At 38.3% G+C, this 21,733-nt stretch overlaps 1 protein-coding gene across 1 annotated transcript in view; it reads left to right on the top strand.

The window, feature by feature from the left end:
• Positions 1 to 891: 891 nt before the first annotated feature.
• abcc8b (ATP-binding cassette, sub-family C (CFTR/MRP), member 8b) overlaps positions 892 to 21,733 on the top strand; it is a 26,836-nt gene continuing 5,994 nt past the window's right edge. Inside the window, 31 exon segments of the mRNA XM_043264114.1 lie at positions 892 to 1,024; positions 1,707 to 1,866; positions 2,074 to 2,215; positions 3,166 to 3,287; positions 3,411 to 3,577; positions 5,390 to 5,632; positions 6,909 to 7,097; positions 8,941 to 9,105; positions 9,201 to 9,369; positions 10,986 to 11,021; positions 11,024 to 11,118; positions 11,308 to 11,470; positions 12,128 to 12,168; positions 12,251 to 12,402; positions 12,520 to 12,628; positions 13,533 to 13,664; positions 13,799 to 13,871; positions 13,946 to 14,051; positions 14,617 to 14,649; positions 14,754 to 14,786; positions 14,871 to 14,969; positions 15,825 to 15,918; positions 16,014 to 16,094; positions 16,169 to 16,306; positions 16,471 to 16,584; positions 17,190 to 17,274; positions 17,436 to 17,465; positions 18,470 to 18,714; positions 20,171 to 20,337; positions 20,989 to 21,058; positions 21,170 to 21,327. Of these exon segments, the coding sequence (XP_043120049.1) occupies positions 1,004 to 1,024; positions 1,707 to 1,866; positions 2,074 to 2,215; positions 3,166 to 3,287; positions 3,411 to 3,577; positions 5,390 to 5,632; positions 6,909 to 7,097; positions 8,941 to 9,105; positions 9,201 to 9,369; positions 10,986 to 11,021; positions 11,024 to 11,118; positions 11,308 to 11,470; positions 12,128 to 12,168; positions 12,251 to 12,402; positions 12,520 to 12,628; positions 13,533 to 13,664; positions 13,799 to 13,871; positions 13,946 to 14,051; positions 14,617 to 14,649; positions 14,754 to 14,786; positions 14,871 to 14,969; positions 15,825 to 15,918; positions 16,014 to 16,094; positions 16,169 to 16,306; positions 16,471 to 16,584; positions 17,190 to 17,274; positions 17,436 to 17,465; positions 18,470 to 18,714; positions 20,171 to 20,337; positions 20,989 to 21,058; positions 21,170 to 21,327 (3,632 nt within the window). The 5' untranslated portion in view covers positions 892 to 1,003.

The following is a 21,733-nucleotide window of genomic DNA, read 5'->3' as shown; positions in this document are numbered from 1 at the left end:
GGACCTCGTTTAGGGATTTTAGCCAATAGGTGCGCGGCGTTACGTTCTGAACACGCCCTCTTCCACCTCGTGGGCCAATCACCGCGCTGCATGTCGGCCGCTCTCCGCGGTGCTGAAGTTTAGTGGGCGTGTCAATAACCTCCGACCTCTTCATGGATTCAATATTTTTCATGCAAATAAACGAATATGTTCTACGAGATGTTCATTCATATTTTTATTACAAGAGATTTTAAATACCTTCAGAAAAGGAGTGCACGTAAGAAATGCCCAACAAGGCGAATATCTGTTTATTTTTTTATCAACAATAAAATACAATCGATAATTAATTAGATAAATTATTTTATAAAAACTCCTGAGAATGCAGAGCGACGTTCTTCCTCACTATAAAAAAGTATCTCACTATAAAAAATAAATAAATAAATAAATCAAAATGAAGGAAAGATTATCGGAGCAGTCGAGTCTATATTCCATATTATCTTTGCTAATAATTAAATTTGCTACTAATATCTGAGTTAAAATTGTACTTAAGATATTTTTCATTTTTCGTGCATTTGATTTGTCTCACCACTAAGTGGCAGAGTTTCTATGTCAACTCATAACTACTTTAGAGCATCATTTCTCAGTACAGTCTTGCTTATAAATGCACAAACGTCATTTTTCCCTCGTAGTTACATTAGATTTTTATTGTAAAATCATAAAGTTAAAAAAAAAGTTAAAATAAATAAATTCATAAAACGCTCGAATGCACGGATATATTCGCCTTACGGAGGATATTTAGGCTGTGGGAGGTGCGTGGATAAATAATGAATTTATTTTTCTTTATAATCATGCATTTCCTAATTTTTTGGTGACGCCGTGGGAAAAAAAAATGAAAGGAGCGGGAGAACGAGGGTGGAGATTACTGACTGATAATCTCTCTGTCAGTCAGATCGGAGCACAGCAGCACTCGCTCGTCTTTCTGATCAGATGTCTTCAGAGAAAGATGAAATAAGCGGCTCTGAAGATGATGCGAGGATACAGACCGGTGAGTAGACCTCAACAACTTCATAAGAATATAAAAACATCGACTTCTCGAATGCTGCATTAAACGAACTCGAATTACATCGGGCTTCTTTACTTTGTGTAACAAAATACTGTATCGTGAAGACAAAAATGCACTTGCACACACGCATTTATATATACATATATATTGAAGCTGAAGCAAAAATATGATTTAAGTATATGCATATTGCGACATTTTTGTGCTTTTTTTATGCAAACCGTGGAGCGGAGGATTACAGTAGCTTTACCTCAGGACACCCCAGTGCTTCAGACACAACAAATCCTTTAGAATGATTGGTCTGCTGCGTTCATATTTTTGAACCTCGTCTACAAAACCAGTCTTGCCTTGTCTAAAAAACACTAAAAAATATATATATACTGTATATGTACGTGCACGCGCATATGCATCGCGTGGAAGCTGCATGAATACTGCAATCTTTCCGCTGATGAGTGCCAAAAATCTAAATATTGAGAAAAGTGCTTCTGAAGTTGTCCGAATGAAGTCCTTAGCAATGCATATTACTAAAAAAAAAATATGTTTGACAAAATATCGCCATAACACACGATCTGTACTTACTATTCTTTGCCATCATTTTGACCCGTGCAATGTATTTTTGGCTTTTGCTAGACACGTATTCATGCTGCTTGTGATTTCTGTTCTCCAGACTCCCGTCTCTAACTCGACCCTGTCCTTCTGCGGCTCTGATAACTCCTCGGCATACAAGGTTGATAACGGCCTGCTGAACAACGGCTGTTTTCTGGACGCTCTCGGGGTGGTCCCTCACGTCTTCTTGCTCTTTAGCACCTTCCCCATCCTCTTCATCGGTGAGGCGCTTTCTCAGACTGTTATGAACCCGGGTTCGGTCCTCCAAAACGCAAACGATAAGCACTATCAAACACAGTTCAAGTGCACTGGGAAAAATCAAAGCTACTTGTTTTTTACTGTAGAGAACCTTTTGGAAAGGAAAAGTTGATGTGATGTGTGAAGAAGCTTTATTTGTAAGCGTGTAAAGGATGTTTTTGTGCTTGAAGGCTGGGGGAGTCAGAGCTCTAAGGTTCACATTCATCACAGCACGTGGCTTCATTTCCCCGGTCATAACTTCCGCTGGCTGCTCACCACGGTCCTGCTCTTTGTGCTGGTGTGTGAGATCGCTGAGGGAATCGTGTCTGATGGGTGAGAACTACTTCGCTTCAGTGATTATCTGCCCGTTTGTGTTCGTGAAGCATGAAATGGTTAGATTTCTATATGTAAAAACTAAATCAAGTAAATAAACACAAACAAATATTTTAAAAATATTTTAAAATTGCTAAAATATATATATATATATATAAATATATATATATATATATATATATATTTATATATATTTATATTTATTTATTTTTTTTATATATATATATATATATATATATATATATATATATATAGTTTATATATACACAAAAGTGATAATAATCAAGAAATGTTTTATCGGGTAATAAAAAAGTTTTGTTGAGCAGTAAATCAGTATGTTCTTAAGGAACACTAAAGACTGGAGTAATGATGCTGAAAATGCAGATTTGATCAACTGCTGTTCGACATATAATCACACAGAAAACAACTATTTTAAAGTGTAATAATATTTCACAAATGTTCACTGTATTTTCGATCGAATACATGCAAATATTTGCAGCCTTGTGAGCAGAAAAGACAAGAAAAACGTTGTATATAATAAAATGATGTGTATATATAAGTACACACACATGCAAGTATATATTTATGAAAATAAAGATTATACATTTAATATATTTATATAATATTATTTATATTTGTATCAATAGTTGCGTGCCTTAAAATATATGCGGTATGTGCGTGTCTTTATTAATAAATATACACAGACATAAACAAAAACTTTTATTTTGAAAAATCAGAATAATTGTTGGACTGCACAAATATATGTGTGTGTGTGTAGACGAGACAGACAGATAGATAGATAGATAGATAGATAGATAGATAGATAGATAGATAGATAGATAGATAGATAGATAGATAGATAGATAGATAGATAGATAGATAGATCAAAACATTATTTGCATTGTTTGTGCTTCCGCTGTATTTTCTGACTGAACGATCTTCTCCACCAGGTTCAATCAGTCCCGTCACCTCCACCTCTACATGCCGGCAGGACTCGGGATCCTGGCTGCCATCACGTCCATCGTCTATTACCATAACATAGAGACCTCCAACTTCCCCAAGCTGCTTATAGGTACAAACAGACCCTGATTTCACACCCAACTGACGATTCCTCAGATAAACGCTGAAGGTCGTGGACCAGACAGTGTGCAAGCGTTTCGTAGTGCGTTGATGAAATATTTCTCTTCCCGTCCAGCGTTGCTGATCTACTGGACTTTGACCTTCGTCACCAAAACCATCAAGTTTGTGAAGTATGACGACCACGGCATCGGTCTGAGACAGCTGCGCTTCTGCATCACGGGTCTGCTGGCGCTTCTCTACGGCCTGCTGCTCGGAGTCGAGGTCAACGTGATCCTGCGCAGGGTGAGGGTCAGAGGATTATTTACTGCAAAATAACGCTGTAAATAATCTGCCACACGGAGAGTGGATTAATGGAGACTGTGTTTAAAGGGACAGTTCCCCCAAACATGTAAGTCTCTTTGTTCTGAACAGTTGAACTAAGCACAGCTTTCTTAGTTTTAGTTTTGAAAACTTGAACCCTACTATTAAAAAAGGTTCAAACATTGACTGATGCTCCAGAAGGAAACCAGATGCTTTAAGAGCCGGGGGTGAAAACTTTTGAACAGGATGAATATGTTAAAAAGTATTTTTTTTACCATATAGCATTGCCCTTCGGAAGCAACAGAGGATACTTGCACGTTTCCAGAAGACGAGTTAACAGCAATTTACCCTGATCTTCAAATTTAAAAAGACTTCACCCCTCGGCTCTTAATGGAGGAAGGCTTCAAATACATTTGGATGTGTGTTGAACAAGAGCTGTACGAGAGCCCAAAGGTTCAGCTTCACTTCAAATTAAGTTTTGGCTTGTTTCTAGCTATTTCCTGTGCATAATAATAGAGTATTTTAAATATAAACTGTGTGCCATATTTTGGTTTCATACCGTCCCCTTCAAGCGTTTTCTAATGGTTTTATATGGGGAAGAATAAGCTTAGCGTGGCATTTACTGATAGTAATACTATTAATAAGGTTATTAATATTAGGCCTACAGTTAGTATTAGTGGTAATAATATATATAAATATTGAATCTGGTCTCCAGTGACACATGTATAGTACCCTACATTAAACGTTTTAGAAAGTCCCAAAACCGTGCCTTAAACTGTAAGCAAAGCTGGCTTTATTTGAACTTGAGTTCAAGTTTAAAACAAAACTCTTTAAACTGTTGTAAACGTACAAGCTGTATTAAGCTGTAAAGAAGAAGCGATACGTCTTAATTCGTCATCAGAAAAAAAACAGTGTTTAAAATGCATTGCCTTGAAGAAATCGCTTAGTAAGCAGTCTCGTCCGTGTCAGACTATAAACGCCGGCCTGAGGACACGAGCGCTTCATGTGCGGCGTGATCCCTCTGTGAGTTGCGTAATCACGCTCCAGCTCCGTGTGAGATTAAAATACAGAGGACCTGGCCTGGCTGTGGTTTTCTGAGCGAACGGTGAACTTCTGTTTGAGTCTGACAGCTGTCAAATCCCTAAGCCGTTCATCAGGATGCTTGTGTTGCTCTGAGAGCGGGGACTCCATCCAGGTCTTGAACTCAAGACTGCTTAGAAGTGGATGTTCATAACTCATCACTGGGGATAATCCAGTCTCGTAACCGAACCTCGTGTGATTAGGCTGCAGGTAATTAGCAGACGAGTCAGAAAACAGCTAGGCTTCGTGCTGATATCACGCTTAAACTCTTTATGTTTTGGCAAGAAATGTATGCATCGTCTGTTTTTGGACATAAACGTAAGTCATTGTGGAGTTTGAACGAAGTGAAGTCTTACTCAGGTTTGTTTTAGAAAGCTAATAGTTTTACTAGAGCTACTTTTGCAATGCTTCATTCTTTTACAAACACCCGTGGCATGGTTTTGACTCCATAACGAATGTCCATTAACAACCCCAGCTATGCTCGTGAACAGACAAAGCCTTAAAAACACAAAACGTCGATTCGTGTGACCGAAGTCTGGCAAGAGGCTTTTCAAACATGTGGTCTTTGTATTTTAACTGACTGAAAAACGTAAGTGTTCTTCTTGGGATGACTCGGATCGGCAAAATTGTGGTCGAGCCTCGGCGTCCTCTTCCTGCAGTGAATCCATGCAGCTTCGCTCTGAACTGACGGTGGTGTTCTCGCCTCTCTTTCAGCGCTACATGTGGTTTCAGTACCCCACTGAGGTCAAGCCGCCGGACGACCTCCAGGACCTGGGCGTTCGTTTCCTGCAGCCGTTCGTGAACCTGCTGTCTAAGAGCACGTACTGGTGGATGAACACCTTCATCACGTCCGCTCACAAGCGGCCCATCGACCTGAAGACCATCGGCAAGCTGCCCATCTCCATGAGAGCTCTGACCAACTTCCAGCGGCTCCGCAAGGCCTTCGACGCACAGACAGTGAGTGCCTCCCTTCACTGCATGACGTTTAGATAATATGATATATCAAATGATCAATCACGATCGATCGCTTCCAAAATAAACGTTTTTGTCTACGTGTATATGTGTGCATATTTATCATTTATATTTAAATGCATGGATATACTTATGAAAAATATATTTTTATATAACATAGAATATATTTACTAAATATTTACTGCATGTGTATATTTATATATATATATATATATATATATATATATATATATATATATATATATATATATATATACAGTAAGCAAAAACTATTATTTTGGATGTAATTAATTGGATGCACTAATAATATAATATGATATAATAATTATTTTAATTATATAATTTCAGCTTTTAATTTAAGTTAGCTTCAGTTTTAAAATGTAGTATTGTTCGTTAATATATCATATTATTATTTTTTTTAAGTTTGTTCTTCATTTCTTTGATTAGAAATGCAGTAAAATTACGCAATATTTTTACAATATAAAATAGCTATTTCTATGTGAATATCTATTCAATTGTAATTTATTTCTGTGAAGTGCAGCTGTATTTTTAGCATTATTACTCCAGTCTTTAGTGTCGAATGATCTTCAGAAACATTTCTGGTGAAACAGTTATGTTGCTCAATATTTATTAGTACAAAATGTATTCAAAATATATCTTTCTGTGACATTATAAATGTCTTTACTGTCACTTTTGATCTATTTAATGTGTCTGTGTATTCACCCAAACCCTTTGAACAGTAGTTTATATATATATATATATATATATATATATATATGCATGTATGAAGTCAATGCATTAAGAATAATGCAACAAACTGCTTTTATTAACGCTTAACTGAAGAATAAGAGTGAAAATAGACAGTATCACTGAGAGTTTGTTCAGGAAAGGCCAGCGATATGTAATCTGTATTCCAGGAAGAGCTCATGTAAGCAGATATTACATAAATGTAAACGGTTGGATCCTTTTCTCTGCCAGATTCAGAGATCTGCAAAGTTTTCAAGCATCTGTGTGTGTTTTTGGCCGATCCGTGCTGTTTCATGCTGACGTGCACTTGTATAACCAGACTGCTTATGTCCTTAATACTGCTTTTATCCCCTTTGTCCCGAAAAATAGAAAGGACTTCAGAAACACTTCAGATTAAAGCGCTTATGTAAGATACGGTAGAAAATCTGTTTGGGTGTGGAGTTTACGTAATCGGTACACCAGTTGCTAAATTGCCAGTTTGGGGATGATTGAAATGAGAAATGGTGTGCTGCAGGAGAACGGCCCGGTGTCTCCGAAGGGTTCGAGGTGGATCTGGCTGGCTCTCCGTCAGGCGTTCGGCCGGCCGCTGGTGCTCAGCATCACCTTCCGCTTCATCGCCGACCTGCTGGGCTTCGCCGGACCGCTCTGCATCTCGGGGATCGTTCATCACATCAGCAGCGACAATCACAGCGCTCTGCCTCCGGTAACGGCGCAGCTGTCTGTCTGGATGTCCTTAGTGAGATAGCACAAGAAGTCCAGGCTAGTTACTGCTTCCGACTAGCAGTGCGAGAAACGCGAGAATGTAAATCGGAAATGTCCAAACCATCCGAGATCGGGAAGAGTTGGTTTCTTCTTCAGGTTTGGGGATACGTGTCTCTGTAATGGATGTGAATGGGTGCCGTAGGAATGACAGCTGATGAAAACATCCAGCGAAGACACAAATCCAGCATTTCAACTAAAATATGAATCTGCTGTTCTCTCACACATCTACATTTTCGTAAAGGCTTCTTGATCTGCGCAGATTCCTCTCCTGATTCAGACCGGACCACTTTTTGACCGGAGGAAGCGTTATCATGGATTATAAAGTCACGTTTTAGTTAAAATCCTGGATTTGCTTGAGCTTCTCCAGATGTTAATGGACTGGCGAGCTGTGGATTATTGTGGCGTTTTTATCATCTGTTTGGACTATCATTCTGACGGCACCCATTCACTGCAGAGCATCCATTGCTGAGACACTGCAGCCTTCCTCCAGACCTGTAGTGTTACCGATTGGACGAACGTAAATCGCATAAAGATTATTTAAAATTTTCTCATGAAAAAATAACATCTGTATGCACAAATAAGCACGACACGTTTAAAGGTTCATTCACGTTTGGATCATGGTTATTGCTGCAGAAGTCCTGGTGTAATGTGACATCTGCATCATTATAAATTCCCCTCAGATGAAGGTGTAATATATATTCATGTTCCTGAGTGCAGACAGACACTTTAGGGGATTGCTTTGGGTTTCTGTTCATTAGTCGGGTTGCGTGATGCTGCATAATAATGTGTCCCTTTATAGGCAAGAACAACCCCAATGATTTATATGCATGTTATTTTGAAACGCCCTTATATTATTTGCTTCTTAAAAAATAGGTTTCTCTGGTTAGGTTTGAATATATACTTAATATGTGATCCTCTGTTTTTACAAACACAAGGAATTATCTTATGATCGATTAGAAAACACTTAAAGAACTGACCTTCAGTAGATTTATTAGTCTACTCTGGTACCTGTTTGTGGCATCTTTCTTTCTTTCTTTCTTTCTCCAATTGAAATACATAGTAAATTATAAATAAAAATCATTGTAAGTAATGAAAAAGCTAATCAAGTTTGCTGAAATGTGTGAAAGTCTGTTTCTGCCACAGGAATAATAATAATAATAATAATAATAATAATAATATTAATAAATAAATACATTTGATAAATTTTATCCCTTTTTATCACTTTTTTTAAATTCTAAATAAATAAATTCTCAATTAACATTTTTTTTTCCTTTTTCATTCTATGTTAGGAAATCTGAAATTATGATAGGAATTAGACATAGACTTAAAAAAAGCTAAATTGTTCGAATAAAACAAAATGTTGAGATAAAAATGAATAAATTTATGAACTTAATAAAGGAATAAGTTGTAAGCAGGGCTTGGTCAAAATAAAATGGTGTCTATTTAATCGTTTGAATTGAAATGATAACGTTCACTCAATAAATTATTATTGCATGCTGTTTTCTGAAGTACTTCAATACTGAGGTGCAGATAATTGCCCCTATTTTCTGTCACATCTCTGGACTTTGTTATTGTTTTTTGTCTCATGCCTCGTGCTATCTGTGCCCTTCCTTCCCTTCGTGTTTAATTGTGTAATTGTCTTCAGCTGTGCCTCGTTAGTTTGGTCCATGTCCTTGTGTATTTAAGTCCTGTGTCTTTGTGTTCCGGTTGCCGGATCGTCAATGTCACCCTACGTCTTCAGTGTGTTCCTGCTGGGTTTCTGAGGCGCTCGGCTGTGTTTGCAGGTGAAGCTGCTGGGGGTGCACTTCATCTCGTCAGAGGCGTTCCTCGCCAACGCGTACGTTCTGGCCGTGCTGCTGTTTCTGGCTCTGCTGCTGCAGAGGACCTTCCTTCAAGCCTCTTATTACGTGGCCATCGAGACCGGCATCAAGCTCAGAGCAGCCATTCAGGTGGGCTTCATCTGGTAAAGACGGGGCCAAGCGCTTCGTTGGTCATCTGCCTGTTAACCTGGAATCATTTCTTTGTGTTTCTTTTCCCTGTGCAGACTAAGATTTACCACAAGATCATGCGTCTGTGCACGTCTAACATGTCTATGGGGGACATGACCACGGCTCAGATCTGCAGTCTAGTGGCGCGAGACACAAACCATCTCATGTGGTTCTTCTTTCTCTGTCCCAACCTGTGGGCCATGCCGGTTCAGGTTAAGATCAGCCGTTTCTTTATATAAGTCCTGAATATAAGCCACATGCATTAGATCTAAAATATAATTTTTTTTTTATAAATTATAAGAAAACAAGTTGATAGAATAGAAATGAAGTATGTGTGTGTGTGATAGTATTAGAGGGAACATTTTTTTTTTTTTTTTTTTTTTTGAATATTCACATATGCACATTTCTCTTGGTTATTGGTCAAATTGCATTTAACAGATAAAATTTGTAAATGTATTATTTTGATTGTTTTTATTTTAAAGAGGTCATTTTTTTGTTGCTAAACATAACATTATTTTGTGTGTAGTGCAGTTAAAAAAAAAAAAAAACATTATTTTCAACATACTGTACATTAGTATTTCTCCTCTAAGCCCCGCCTTCTGAAATGGGTTGATTTGTTCAAAGCTCATCGCTCTGAAAAGCGAGGTGTGCTCTGATTGGCCAGCAATCCAGTGCGTTGTGACTGGCCGAATACCTCAAGCGCCTGATGCAAACATTATTTATTATTATTTATATATTTATTTCTTCCTGGGCTCTAACAGGGCAACTTACATTAAAATTCATTAATTAAAATTTATTTGTGTTCAGTTGTTCTAGAACACATGAAATTACATCACATGACCCTTGAAAATGACTGCATAACTTCAAAATTATATAGCAATTATTGTGTGATGAATATGGTGATTTTAACATCATAGATCTCATTTTGAATAATTTTATTGTTATTATTATCATCATCATCATCATCAGGGTGATTAAGGTTTGATAAAGTAAAACGATAAAAATGACGCTGCATAAAAATAAAGTGAATATTAACTTAAATATAATAAACACCTTTTTTTAAGTTTCAGCTAGTTCATGTCTCATTCTTATTTTACCTTGATACACAAAAATAGCTAAAACCAAAAGCGCAAAAATGATAAAAATACATAGACATGAAGTAACAGAATACATACAAATACAACTAATGAAATACATTAAGAAAAACTGTAATAGCATATCTGCTGTAACACTGATTATTAGTTTTAACTCGGATATAAAATATTATTTTGTGATCTGAAAAAAGTGTAAAGTAATTTTATCATAAGCCAATATCTGTTTGCAATCTTTAATTTTCAAACATTCAAACCACAAGCTTTGAAGTCTTCTAGTCTAGTTACACGCGTGTGTTATACATGTGTTATATGCGTGTTACATGTGTGTTATACATGTGTTATACGCGTGTTATACGTGTGTGTTATACGCGTGTTATACGCGTGTTACGTGTGTGTTATACGTGTGTGTTATACGCGTGTTATGTGTGTGTTTTCTGCGCGTTATACGCGTGTTACGTGTGTTATACATGTCTTTATATGTGTGTTACGTGTGTTATACGCGTGTTATATGCGTGTTACGTGTGTGTTATACATGTGTTATACACGCATGTTACGCGTGTGTTGTACATGTGTTATACGCGTGTTACGTGTGTGTTATACATGTTATATGCGTGTTACGTGTGTGTTATACGCGTGTTACGTGTGTTTTATACACGTGTTACGTGTGTGTTATACGCGTGTTACGTGTGTGTTATACGCGTGTTACGTATGTGTTATACGCGTGTTATGTGTGGTGTTGTTCTGTAGATAGTGATGGGGTTTTGCTGCTGTATTATCTGCTGGGGTCAGCGCTCTGATCGGTGCCATGGTCATCGTGGTTCTGGCTCCTCTGCAGTATTTTGTGGCCACTCGACTTTCACGGGCACAGAAGAGCACACTGGTGAGCACCTCACTGAAACTGTGATGCGTGTACACATATATATATATATATATATATATATATATACTGTCGCTGTAAATAGCTTAAATACAATACAAAGGAATCTGCAAGGTTATGACAAATACATTTTTGGAAGACGTATGATTTTGTGGTCCAGGATCATCTGTACTGGAGATGTTGTGTTTCCAGGAGCACACCAGTGAGAGACTGAAGAAAACCAACGAGCTGCTGCGAGGAATCAAGCTGCTGAAGCTGTACGCCTGGGAGCACATCTTCAGATCCAGCGTGGAGGAGACCCGGACACACGAGCTGAAGAACCTGCGGGCGTTTGCTCTCTACACGTCCCTCTCCAGTGAGCGTCTCCACTCACACACTACAGTCCAATCACTAACAGCAGCACTAATAAAACAGATCTCTCAGGAAATACTGTCAAATATATATCAAAACATTTAATTTAATTTAATTTAATTTGTTTAGGAGTTTTTTTTTTTTTACAATGTATATAGTTTCAAAACAGCTTCAAAAGAACATACTACAAATTACATTTTTAAAATTTATTTTAGTTTGTGTATGTGTGCGAGTTTGATGTAAAAATATGTTATGTAAAATTAAATAATAATTAAAATAAGTATTTTTATATATATATATATGTAATGCAAGTTTATTAAAATTGTGCTTTTCAGAAAAAAATTACAAAGTAGCTTCACCAAAAAAACAAAAGACAGAAGTATGAATTTATTAATTATTTACTTATTATTATTATTATTATTATTATTATTATTATTATACATTTATTTATTAATCTAATTGTGTTATTGGAAATCAAATCTCATTAAAAAAAAAAAGCTTTACAATAGTTTTATATATATATATATATATATATATATATATATATATATATATATATATATATATACACACACACACACACACAAATACAGTTTATTTGATTGCATTTGTGCGTAAATCAAATTGAAAATGCAGTAATGTGTTTGATGTTTGTCCTCAGTCTTCATGAATGCTGCTATCCCGATCGCTGCTGTCCTCACGGTGAGTCTCTCTCTCTCAGGTCTCCAGTGTGTGTGTGTGTGTGTGTGTCAGTGTGAGAGCTCTGTGTGTGTTTTTCTGGCAGATCTTCGCGGTTCACGTTCACGTGCACAGCTCTACAGACTTCGATCTGTCCCCCGCCGTGGCGTTCGGCTCGCTGTCGCTCTTCCACATTCTAGTGACGCCTCTGTTTCTGCTCTCCAGCGTCCTGCACTCCACCGTCAAAGCCCTCGTCAGGTGACCCACGTCTGACATCTGTATACATCAGAAAAAAGACTTCTCCAGAACATTTGACCGATTTTTGTTTCACGCTTTTGACCTCAAGAAGCCTGATTTTTGACCTCTTCTTCTCAGCGTGCAGAAGCTGAGTGAGTTTCTTGGCAGTCCGGAGATCGAGACGGATCAGGATCCTGCAGGTCAAACCACAACAACAGAAAACAACAACGACAACATCAAGTCTGTGGTGAGATCGGCTTCACGTCCTTCTCAACCCGTCAAATCATTTCTTGCACTCAAGCTCTGCACGATGAATTAAAATGCAACCAAAATTGCTGTGATCTATTCTTAATTTACAGAAAGAAAGAAAGAAAGGATTAAAGATTAAAAATAAATATTTTATAACTACAAAATTGCAAAACTAATATTGTATCCAATTATTCTATATATAGGTTAGGTTAGGGTTAGGTTAGTTAGGGTTAGGTTAGTTAGGGTTAGGTTAGTTAGGGTTAGGTTAGGTTAGTTAGGGTTAGGTTGGTTAGTTAGGGTTAGGTTAGTTAGGGTTAGGTTGGTTAGTTAGGGTTAGGGTTAGGTTAAGGTTCCGGGTTAAGTTAGGGTTAGGTTAGTTAGGGTTAGGGTTAGGTTAGGGTTAGGTTAAGGTTCCGGTATAGTTAGGTTAGGTTAGTTAGGGTTAGGTTAGTTAGGGTTAGGTTAGTTAGGGTTAGGTTAGGTTGGTTAGTTAGGGTTAGGTTGGTTAGTTAGGGTTAGGTTGGTTAGTTAGGGTTAGGGTTAGGTTAAGGTTCCGGGTTAAGTTAGGGTTAGGTTAGTTAGGGTTAGGGTTAGGTTAGGGTTAGGTTAAGGTTCCGGGTTAAGTTAGGGTTAGGTTAGGGTTAGGTTAAGGTTCCCGGGTTAGGGTTAGGTTAAGGTTCCGGGTTAGGTTAGGGTTAGGGTCTCTTTTACATATAAACATAATTAACTGTAATTCATTTTAATTGCAAATTTAATATCTTTTTTCACATCCAAAATGTTTTCAGTCATTTTGATGACATAATAATATTCATAATAATCATTAAAAAAATGTATTACTATTATAGCCGTTTTTTATGTGAAATTCCTGCATTGAATGAATATTTGTGGATCTCTTTCCTCAGTATGCGTTGCAGCTCCAGGCCAAACTCGTGAATCGTAAGAATAAAGCCACGCAGGATGTGAACAGGAACTTTGAGCAGCAGGACCAGGAGCTGACGGCATCAGCCAATCAGGACCAGGACGTGTTCATAAAGGTCCGACTCATGTCACACATCCTTTATTGAATACTGAATGTTTTGAATATTGCACGTCTAAAACCCAGATAGATTCAGTTGATGTTGATTTATTAATAATCTAATTGCTTGGTGTTTTCTGCATTTGTTCCTAGATCGTGAACGGCTACTTCACGTGGACGCAGGGATGCCCAACTCTCAGCAATATCGATATAAAGGTCCCTTTCGGTGAGGTTCTGTGTCACTGTTGCTGCAGTGCTGTGCTCGTAGTGTCTTTCTTCTGACCACACCTGATCTCTTAGGTCAGCTGACCATGATCGTTGGCCAGGTGGGGTGTGGGAAATCCTCTCTTTTGCTGGCAGCACTGGGAGAGATGCAGAAGATTTCTGGAAGCGTCACATGGAACAAGTAATGCCGTAATATAATATACAATTATTAAAGGCTGTGCTTTATTGTGAAAGAAGTCATCGTGTCGAAGGGCAATAATAAAACTTAATAAAACCCCATTTAATTTCATGGTTATTATTTTTAACTAAAAATAAAAGATGTTTGTTAATAAATGATGATAAAATAAAATATATAAATACTAATTAAAACTAAATGCAATTTTTTTTGTTGCCTAGTTTTTATTAAATGAAATAAGTTAAATGAGATAAAAAAAAAACACAGAGATAAAAATAAATAAAACCCAATTTTTAATAAAAACCTAAATATTGATATAATGTCAAAATTACACGATAAAATGAACAAAAATATATAAAGAAAAATAAAAATTTTAATAATAAAAATTTATAATAATATATAAAGAGTGCTAAAAGAATTATAACAATGTTTAGAATGCTGTATCAGCATATATGTATTTTAACATCTGTTTTTAATCCATTTAATAATCTGGCATTTAATTTTTGCATTTTTAAATACTGGATTGGATTGTAATCATATCTCATATTAATACTGTGTTATTTTCACACAGTTTACCCAAGAGTAATTCAGAAGAAAATGTGAGGTATGTATTGCACACACACACACACACACACACACACACACTCACACACACAATAATATCTGTATTTATTCATTATAATCTTCTATCATTTTTTTCTCTTACAGAGCCCAGTATATGAGTGGAAGACAGTCGCTAAAGTAATTAAATGATTATTTTAGATGCACCCAGCTCTGTTTTATACTTTATCAGCTGCACAGTCTCATTGCCGCTTGTGTTTTCAGGAAGAGAGGGTCGGTGGCGTACGCTTCCCAGAGGCCGTGGCTCTTAAACGCCACGGTGGAAGAGAACATCTTGTTTGACATGGCCCCCAACGAGAAGAGGTAAAACGGCCCTGTGCCTCCCTGAGCCGTCTCTGTCGCGTGAGAGATGCATGCGGACGACTCTGCACAAACACAATTATCCCGCCGCTGACCAGAGGCCACAGCAAAGTGCTTTTATCCGCCTTACAAAGAACAGACCGGGAAGAAACCGTGGCATCTCAATGGGATTCCCAGAAATCTCAGCTCGTGCGTGAGGCTTTAATGTTACGTAAGAGCATCGCAGGCTCTCCTTCGGGAACTCGTAGGATCTGCCGTTTATAGCTGGCTGTCACACGCTGCGTCTCTTTTGCGAAACATTTAATTACCGCCCAACACCACGAGCAAAAATCAGCCAGCTGCATAAAAACTGGACTCGATTGAAAGTCGTTTGCATGTAAAAGCTCCAGAACCGTACTCCTCCCCAGAGCGTTCCTCTGAGGAAACATCTACTTGTGTCTAGTTCTGTGGAACCTTGACGTGTTGTTCATAGATTCCTAGGTGATCTACCCCAGGTTTCTATTCATTCTTCTCACTGAGAAGACCCCCAGAGGAGCCTGATTAGAGCTCCTGAAGCGTTGCAGTTCTACCAATTGGTCAACAAATCTTCCACCACCATTTTTAACTCAATGCAATTCAATCCAGGCGACTCTCATATTATCCTGAGATCTTTTCTAAGGTTGCTTTCGAGGGAGCTGGTAACCAACCTGTAAGCGCTGTCCTCGGAGGAGACAGTTCTGTACCGTCCTGTTTGTGCTTTACACCCATAAGCAGACCGTACAAAGAGTTTTAGGACCTCAGGAAGCTCGCGATACTAATATTTCTGGATGCATTGCGTGCCAGGTTCGGCAGGCTCATGTGTTCCTGGTCTCTCCTCAGATATAAGGAGGTGATTGAGGTTTGCCAGCTGCAGCCAGATATCGACACGCTGCCGCAAGGAGACCAGACGGTGATCGGGGAGAGGGTACGTCACGTGAGTTATCGTTATTATCGCAGCGTACACGAAGCAGAGTGCATGTTCTGCGTGTCTGCGAGCATCTCCGTCATCGATGTGTCTCTGTGCTGCAGGGCATAATTCTGTCCGGCGGCCAGCGGCAGCGCATCAGCGTGGCTCGGGCTCTTTATCAGCAGACTAACGTGGTTTTCCTAGTGAGTTCAGACCTTCATTATCCACATGGATAAGCCGTGGAAGCATGACACGAGCATCTCGTTTGTGCTTTCAGGACGACCCGTTTTCAGCTCTGGACATTCACCTCAGCGATCACCTCATGCATGAAGGAATCCTCAAGTTCCTCCGGCAGGAGAAGAGGACCGTTGTGTTGGTCACTCATAAACTGCAGTATTTACCTCATGCAGACTGGGTACGAGCTTTTAAGTCATTTCACATGGGTCAAACTTGTGGTTAATGCATTAATACCATTTACATACGGTGTTCACGTTATCATTCTGTGCTGGCTAGGGTTCAAACTCATGCAATTTGTTTGCCAGTCTTGTAAAATGTGCTTTCATCATATCTGTCGTGTAGATTATAGCCATGCGGGATGGGACGGTGCAGACACAAGGGACCTTAAAGGACATTCAGTGTGACGAACCTGAGCTGTTTGAACAGTGGAGGACCCTGATGAACAGACAGGACAAAGTATTTTATTTTATATTTATTTTTTTTTTTTTTTTTTTTTTTTTTTTTTTTTTAAATTTTTTTAAATAATAAATGTTTTAAAATAAATAAAATTAAATGTATTTTTAAATGTGGTGTTAAAATAAAATAAATATATTTTTAAATTTGTAATTTATTTATATTTTTCAATACATTTTTTCTAAAATAATCATTAAATATTTTTGAAATGATCTGTTCTTAAAAATGTTTTGATATGATGTTCTTCTAAAATTAAAATAATGCAAAAAATATTTTTTTAAATAAATATTACATTACATGTATTTTTATTTAACATTTTTTAAATGAAAACATTAATAATAGGTTGTTTTAAAATAAATACATATTTTTAAATTAGTAATTTATTTATATTTTTCAATATTTTCTAAAATAATCATTAAATATTTTTGAAATGATCTGTTCTTGAAAATGTTTTGACGTGATGTTCTTCTAAAATAAACAAATAAATACACTTAAGTTAATTAATTAATTTGTAAACATGCTTTCTTCTAAAACGTGTATATATTTATGTATATGCATGATTTGTTAGGGCTATATTTGACTAATGCAGCATGGCAACGTTTCCACAGGAGAACACCACAGAACTGAAAAGGAAGAGTTTCAGGCGGGCCATGTACTCCAGAGATACCCTGGCCACCGAGGACGAGGATGAAGGTGAGACACGTCCTTCATCCAAACATGAAGCTCAGTGCGTACACGCATCTCTAATTAGCTCTGTTAGCCGTACAGGGTTGTTCTCTATAACACCGTTGTATCTGTGACGCTGTTCTTGTCTTCTTATCTATAATTGCTTCCCGCGTGTGGACTTCATTCAGCTGCTGATCTCACTGTTAGTGAAGTCAAAGGTCTGGACTCGACGGCATGAATCCTGATGAATAGCATGCAGCCCGAGGATGTTAGAAACACACTGAAGCTATTATAACGCTAGTCTTACATAACTCTACCACAACAAAACAGCACACGAAACACATTAGGTATCCGGTGTGTAGGTGGTCAAAAATGCAAAGCGTCTTATATCCTGGGGAGATTCAAGGATACAGTGCTGTTATGACATTAGTGCTACCTATTAAACATTGTGAAGGTAGAGCCGTGCTGCATGATCTTCCTGCTCGTGATAATGTCTCAGACGCATGAAATGCATGAAGTGAAGAAACCGATGCACCTTCTCCTCGTTTCTCTACCTGATGCCGCATATAAGTGCATGGAAATTAATAAAATAATAAATAAGTTATTCAGCATGCACATTTAATGATTGTTCAAGCTGCCTTCTGAGAGAACTCTTATCACAAATGTTTAATTCTTAAAGATGAAGTCTGCTATGAACAACAGAACTGCAAAATAAAGTTTGAAGCAAGATTAGAACATAACAATATAAATAATAAAATAAAATAAAATAAAATTAGATTAAATTAAAAATCAGCCAGTTACTGCTTTAATCTTAGTACAAATTTTTCTCAACTTTGCTCAGTTAATTTTTAGTACATTTCTTGTTTTGTTGATCTTCAGCAAGTGAAACTAATGTAAAATAAGTTTAGGTTCATTTATATTTTATTTTTATTCACTTAACTTTTATTTTAAGTAATTATTATTATTATTATTATTATTATTATTATTATTATTTTATATATTACAATAGAACACAATTATTTAAAATATATTAATAATATTTTAAAATATTTTAATATTTAAAATATTTATATTTAAAATAAAAACATAAAATTTTTAATTGAATTGAATTAGTCCCCCACTCAAACAACAGAACGCATTTCCAAAATAACACACTTCTCCTTCGAGTGATCGTGCCGACTCCTCCAGAGAGAAACCGGATGGTGTTTGCTCGTGTTTGCAGAGAGCTCCACCAGCACCGATGAGGACAGCCTCAGGGCAGAGCTGCGTCACAGGACCACTATCCCCTGGAGCTCGTTCGCCACGTACCTGCGCTCGGCCGGTCTGCTGCTGCTGCCTCTGCTCGTCCTCTCACAGCTCTCCAAACACTCCCTGATGGTGGCCATCGACTTCTGGCTCGCTCACTGGACGTCCAGCGTCATCGCCGCGCAGATCGAGAGCGCCGAGAGGAACTGCAGCGCCACCAAGGTCAGAACACAGGGACTGCAGCACACACATTCACTCACACACACACACTCACACACTCACACAGAGACACACACACACACAGAGACACACACACACACAGAGACACACACTCACACAGAGACACACACTCACACAGAGACACACACTCACACAGAGACACACACTCACACAGAGACACACACACACACACACACTCACACAGAGACACACACTCACACAGAGACACACACACACACACACACACACACACACACACACACACTCACACACACACACACACACACACTCACACACACTCACACAGAGACACACACTCACACACACACACACACACACACACACACACACACTCACTCACACTCACACAGAGACACACACTCACACACACACACACTCACACAGACATATGTGTCCTCATAAACCACTTACCCTTTATAATACCTCTGTCATACCCATTTAATTAAACTAACTTTTGTCCCCATAAGCTACAATTGCCAACCCACACACACACACAAATTTGTTTCTGTACATTGTGGGGACTTTCCATAGACTTATGTTACTTTTATACTGACCATCTAACCCTAAACCTACCTTCTACAGAAAACCTGTACACTTTCAGACAAACATCATTTACTATTTTTAATATTTTGTCCCATGGAGACCACAATGTCCAACACTTCAGGTTTTTCTATCCTTTTGGGGATATTTGGTCCCAACAATGTAGCATAAACAAGAACACACACACACACACACACACACACACACACACACACACACACACACACACACACAGGAGTGCACCGGTGTAATCTCGAGGGTCTTGGCGTCTCAGCTGCTGGAGTCTCAGTCTCCGTCCCAGCAGACCGTCTGTCCGTTTCAAACACAAGTCTTTAGTCTCGGCTGAATGGCTGCTGTTTTTCTCCGGTGAAGGAGTCTTCATGTTTTCAGAGAATCAGTTTCATAACAAGCCAATTACCAGGAAACAATGCAGATATAATGTTCAGTTCAGAGAAACGCGGCACCGTTCAGAACTTCTTTTCCAAAGAAATGAACACTTTTATTTAGTAGGAATGCATTAAACTGATCAAAACTGATGGTAAATATATTTGTAATTGCTATGTCATATAAATGCTATTCTTTAATCTTCATATTCAACTGTGAAGAGCAAAACAGTCACTGATTATACATGATTAGAGGTAGGTTTCTCAAAGTCTCTGAGATGTTCTTCTGGACTGAGTTTGTTCTGGTTCATGTCGTTCCAGACACACTGGATGACAATCAGATCAGATTTCACTGGATTATTACAATTAATGCCAAAATTGCGCACTGCGTTACACCAAATACACAATATAATGTTTTTTAGCAACATCACACGCCCCCTTTAAGAAGCGTGCGGCCCCGGGCTCCTGCGTGCGGTGCTTCATCAGCGTTGTGTCTCTCTCTCTCTCTCTCTCAGGACTGTGAGTTCAGTCACTCGGCGTATCTGCAGGTCTTCAGCGGTCTGTGCGCTCTGGGAATCGTCCTGTGTCTCGTCACGTCTCTCACCGTGGAGTGGACGGGTTTGTGTGTTTCTCGAGAGCTTCACTGCAGCCTCCTGCGCACCATCGTCCTCGCTCCTATGAGGTCTGCTCTGAAACACACACACACACACTCACTCACACACACACACACACACACACGTACGTGCACACTCACACACACGCACGCACGCACTCACAAACTCACTCACTCACTCACACACGCGCACACTCACTCACACACACTCGCACTCACTCACTCACACACACACACACACTCACCCACACACACACTCGCACGCACACACGCACGCACACTCACACAAACACTCACTCGCACGCACACCAGCACACACACACACACACACTCACTCACCCACACACACACACACACATACACACTCACTCACTCACTCATTCACACACACTCACTCACACACTCACACACGCACAATCACGCACACACACTCACTCGCACGCACACCAGCACGCACACACACTCACACACACACACACACACACACACACACACACACACACACACACACACACACACACTCACTCACGCGCACACTCTCACACACACTTTCTCACACACACACACACTCACTCACTCACACGCACACTCACACACAGAAACACACACGCACACGCACACACGCACACACACACACACACACACACACAGACACAGACACACACACACACAAAAAAAGTTCCTAAAGGTGACAGAAAACACTGATCCGTTTGCCACCAGGTTGTTTGAGACGACGCCGCTGGGGAACATCCTGAACCGATTCTCAGCAGACACCAACACAATCGATCAGGTACCAGAGGATAGACCGATATCACACAACACTTCAGGCATTGCATTTGCAGCTGGAATTAGTTTGGAGTATGATAAACGTGTGTGTGTGTGTGTGTGTGTGTGATTGCAGCACATCCCGGTGACTCTGGAGTGTCTGAGCCGCTCGACTCTGCTGTGTGTGTCTGCTCTGGGAGTCATCTCTTACGTCACGCCGCTCTTCCTCATCCCTCTTCTTCCTCTGGCCGTCGCCTGCTACTTTATTCAGAAGTACTTCAGGGTGGCTTCCAGGTTAGTTGCAGAATCTTAAAATAATAATAAAAATAAATAAATAAAATTTTTGTCTGTGATAGATTGTTTCACCACTGATGTCTGGAATATTAAAAGAAATATTATTTTCTTTTGCTGTTTTTTTTAAGGTTGTAATATTTTGCATATATATATATATATATATATATATATATATATATATATATATATATATATATACATATATATATATATATATAAGAATTTTCTAAGAATGTTATAATTATTTACAGTTATATATAATATATTATTTAATGATTAAATGATATTATTTTGATATATTAAATATTCATTTATTATAATTGTTCTTTATATTTGATATCATTTCTAAATAATTTGTATTTAAATGTTATATGTTGCTATTATTATATTTATACATTTAGTTTAC

The sequence above is a fragment of the Puntigrus tetrazona genome, chromosome 18 (genome assembly GCF_018831695.1).
Source record: "Puntigrus tetrazona isolate hp1 chromosome 18, ASM1883169v1, whole genome shotgun sequence".
Taxonomy (NCBI): domain Eukaryota; kingdom Metazoa; phylum Chordata; class Actinopteri; order Cypriniformes; family Cyprinidae; genus Puntigrus; species Puntigrus tetrazona.
Note: the sequence above shows the minus strand (reverse complement) of the source record. Positions and strands in the feature narration are given on the sequence as shown.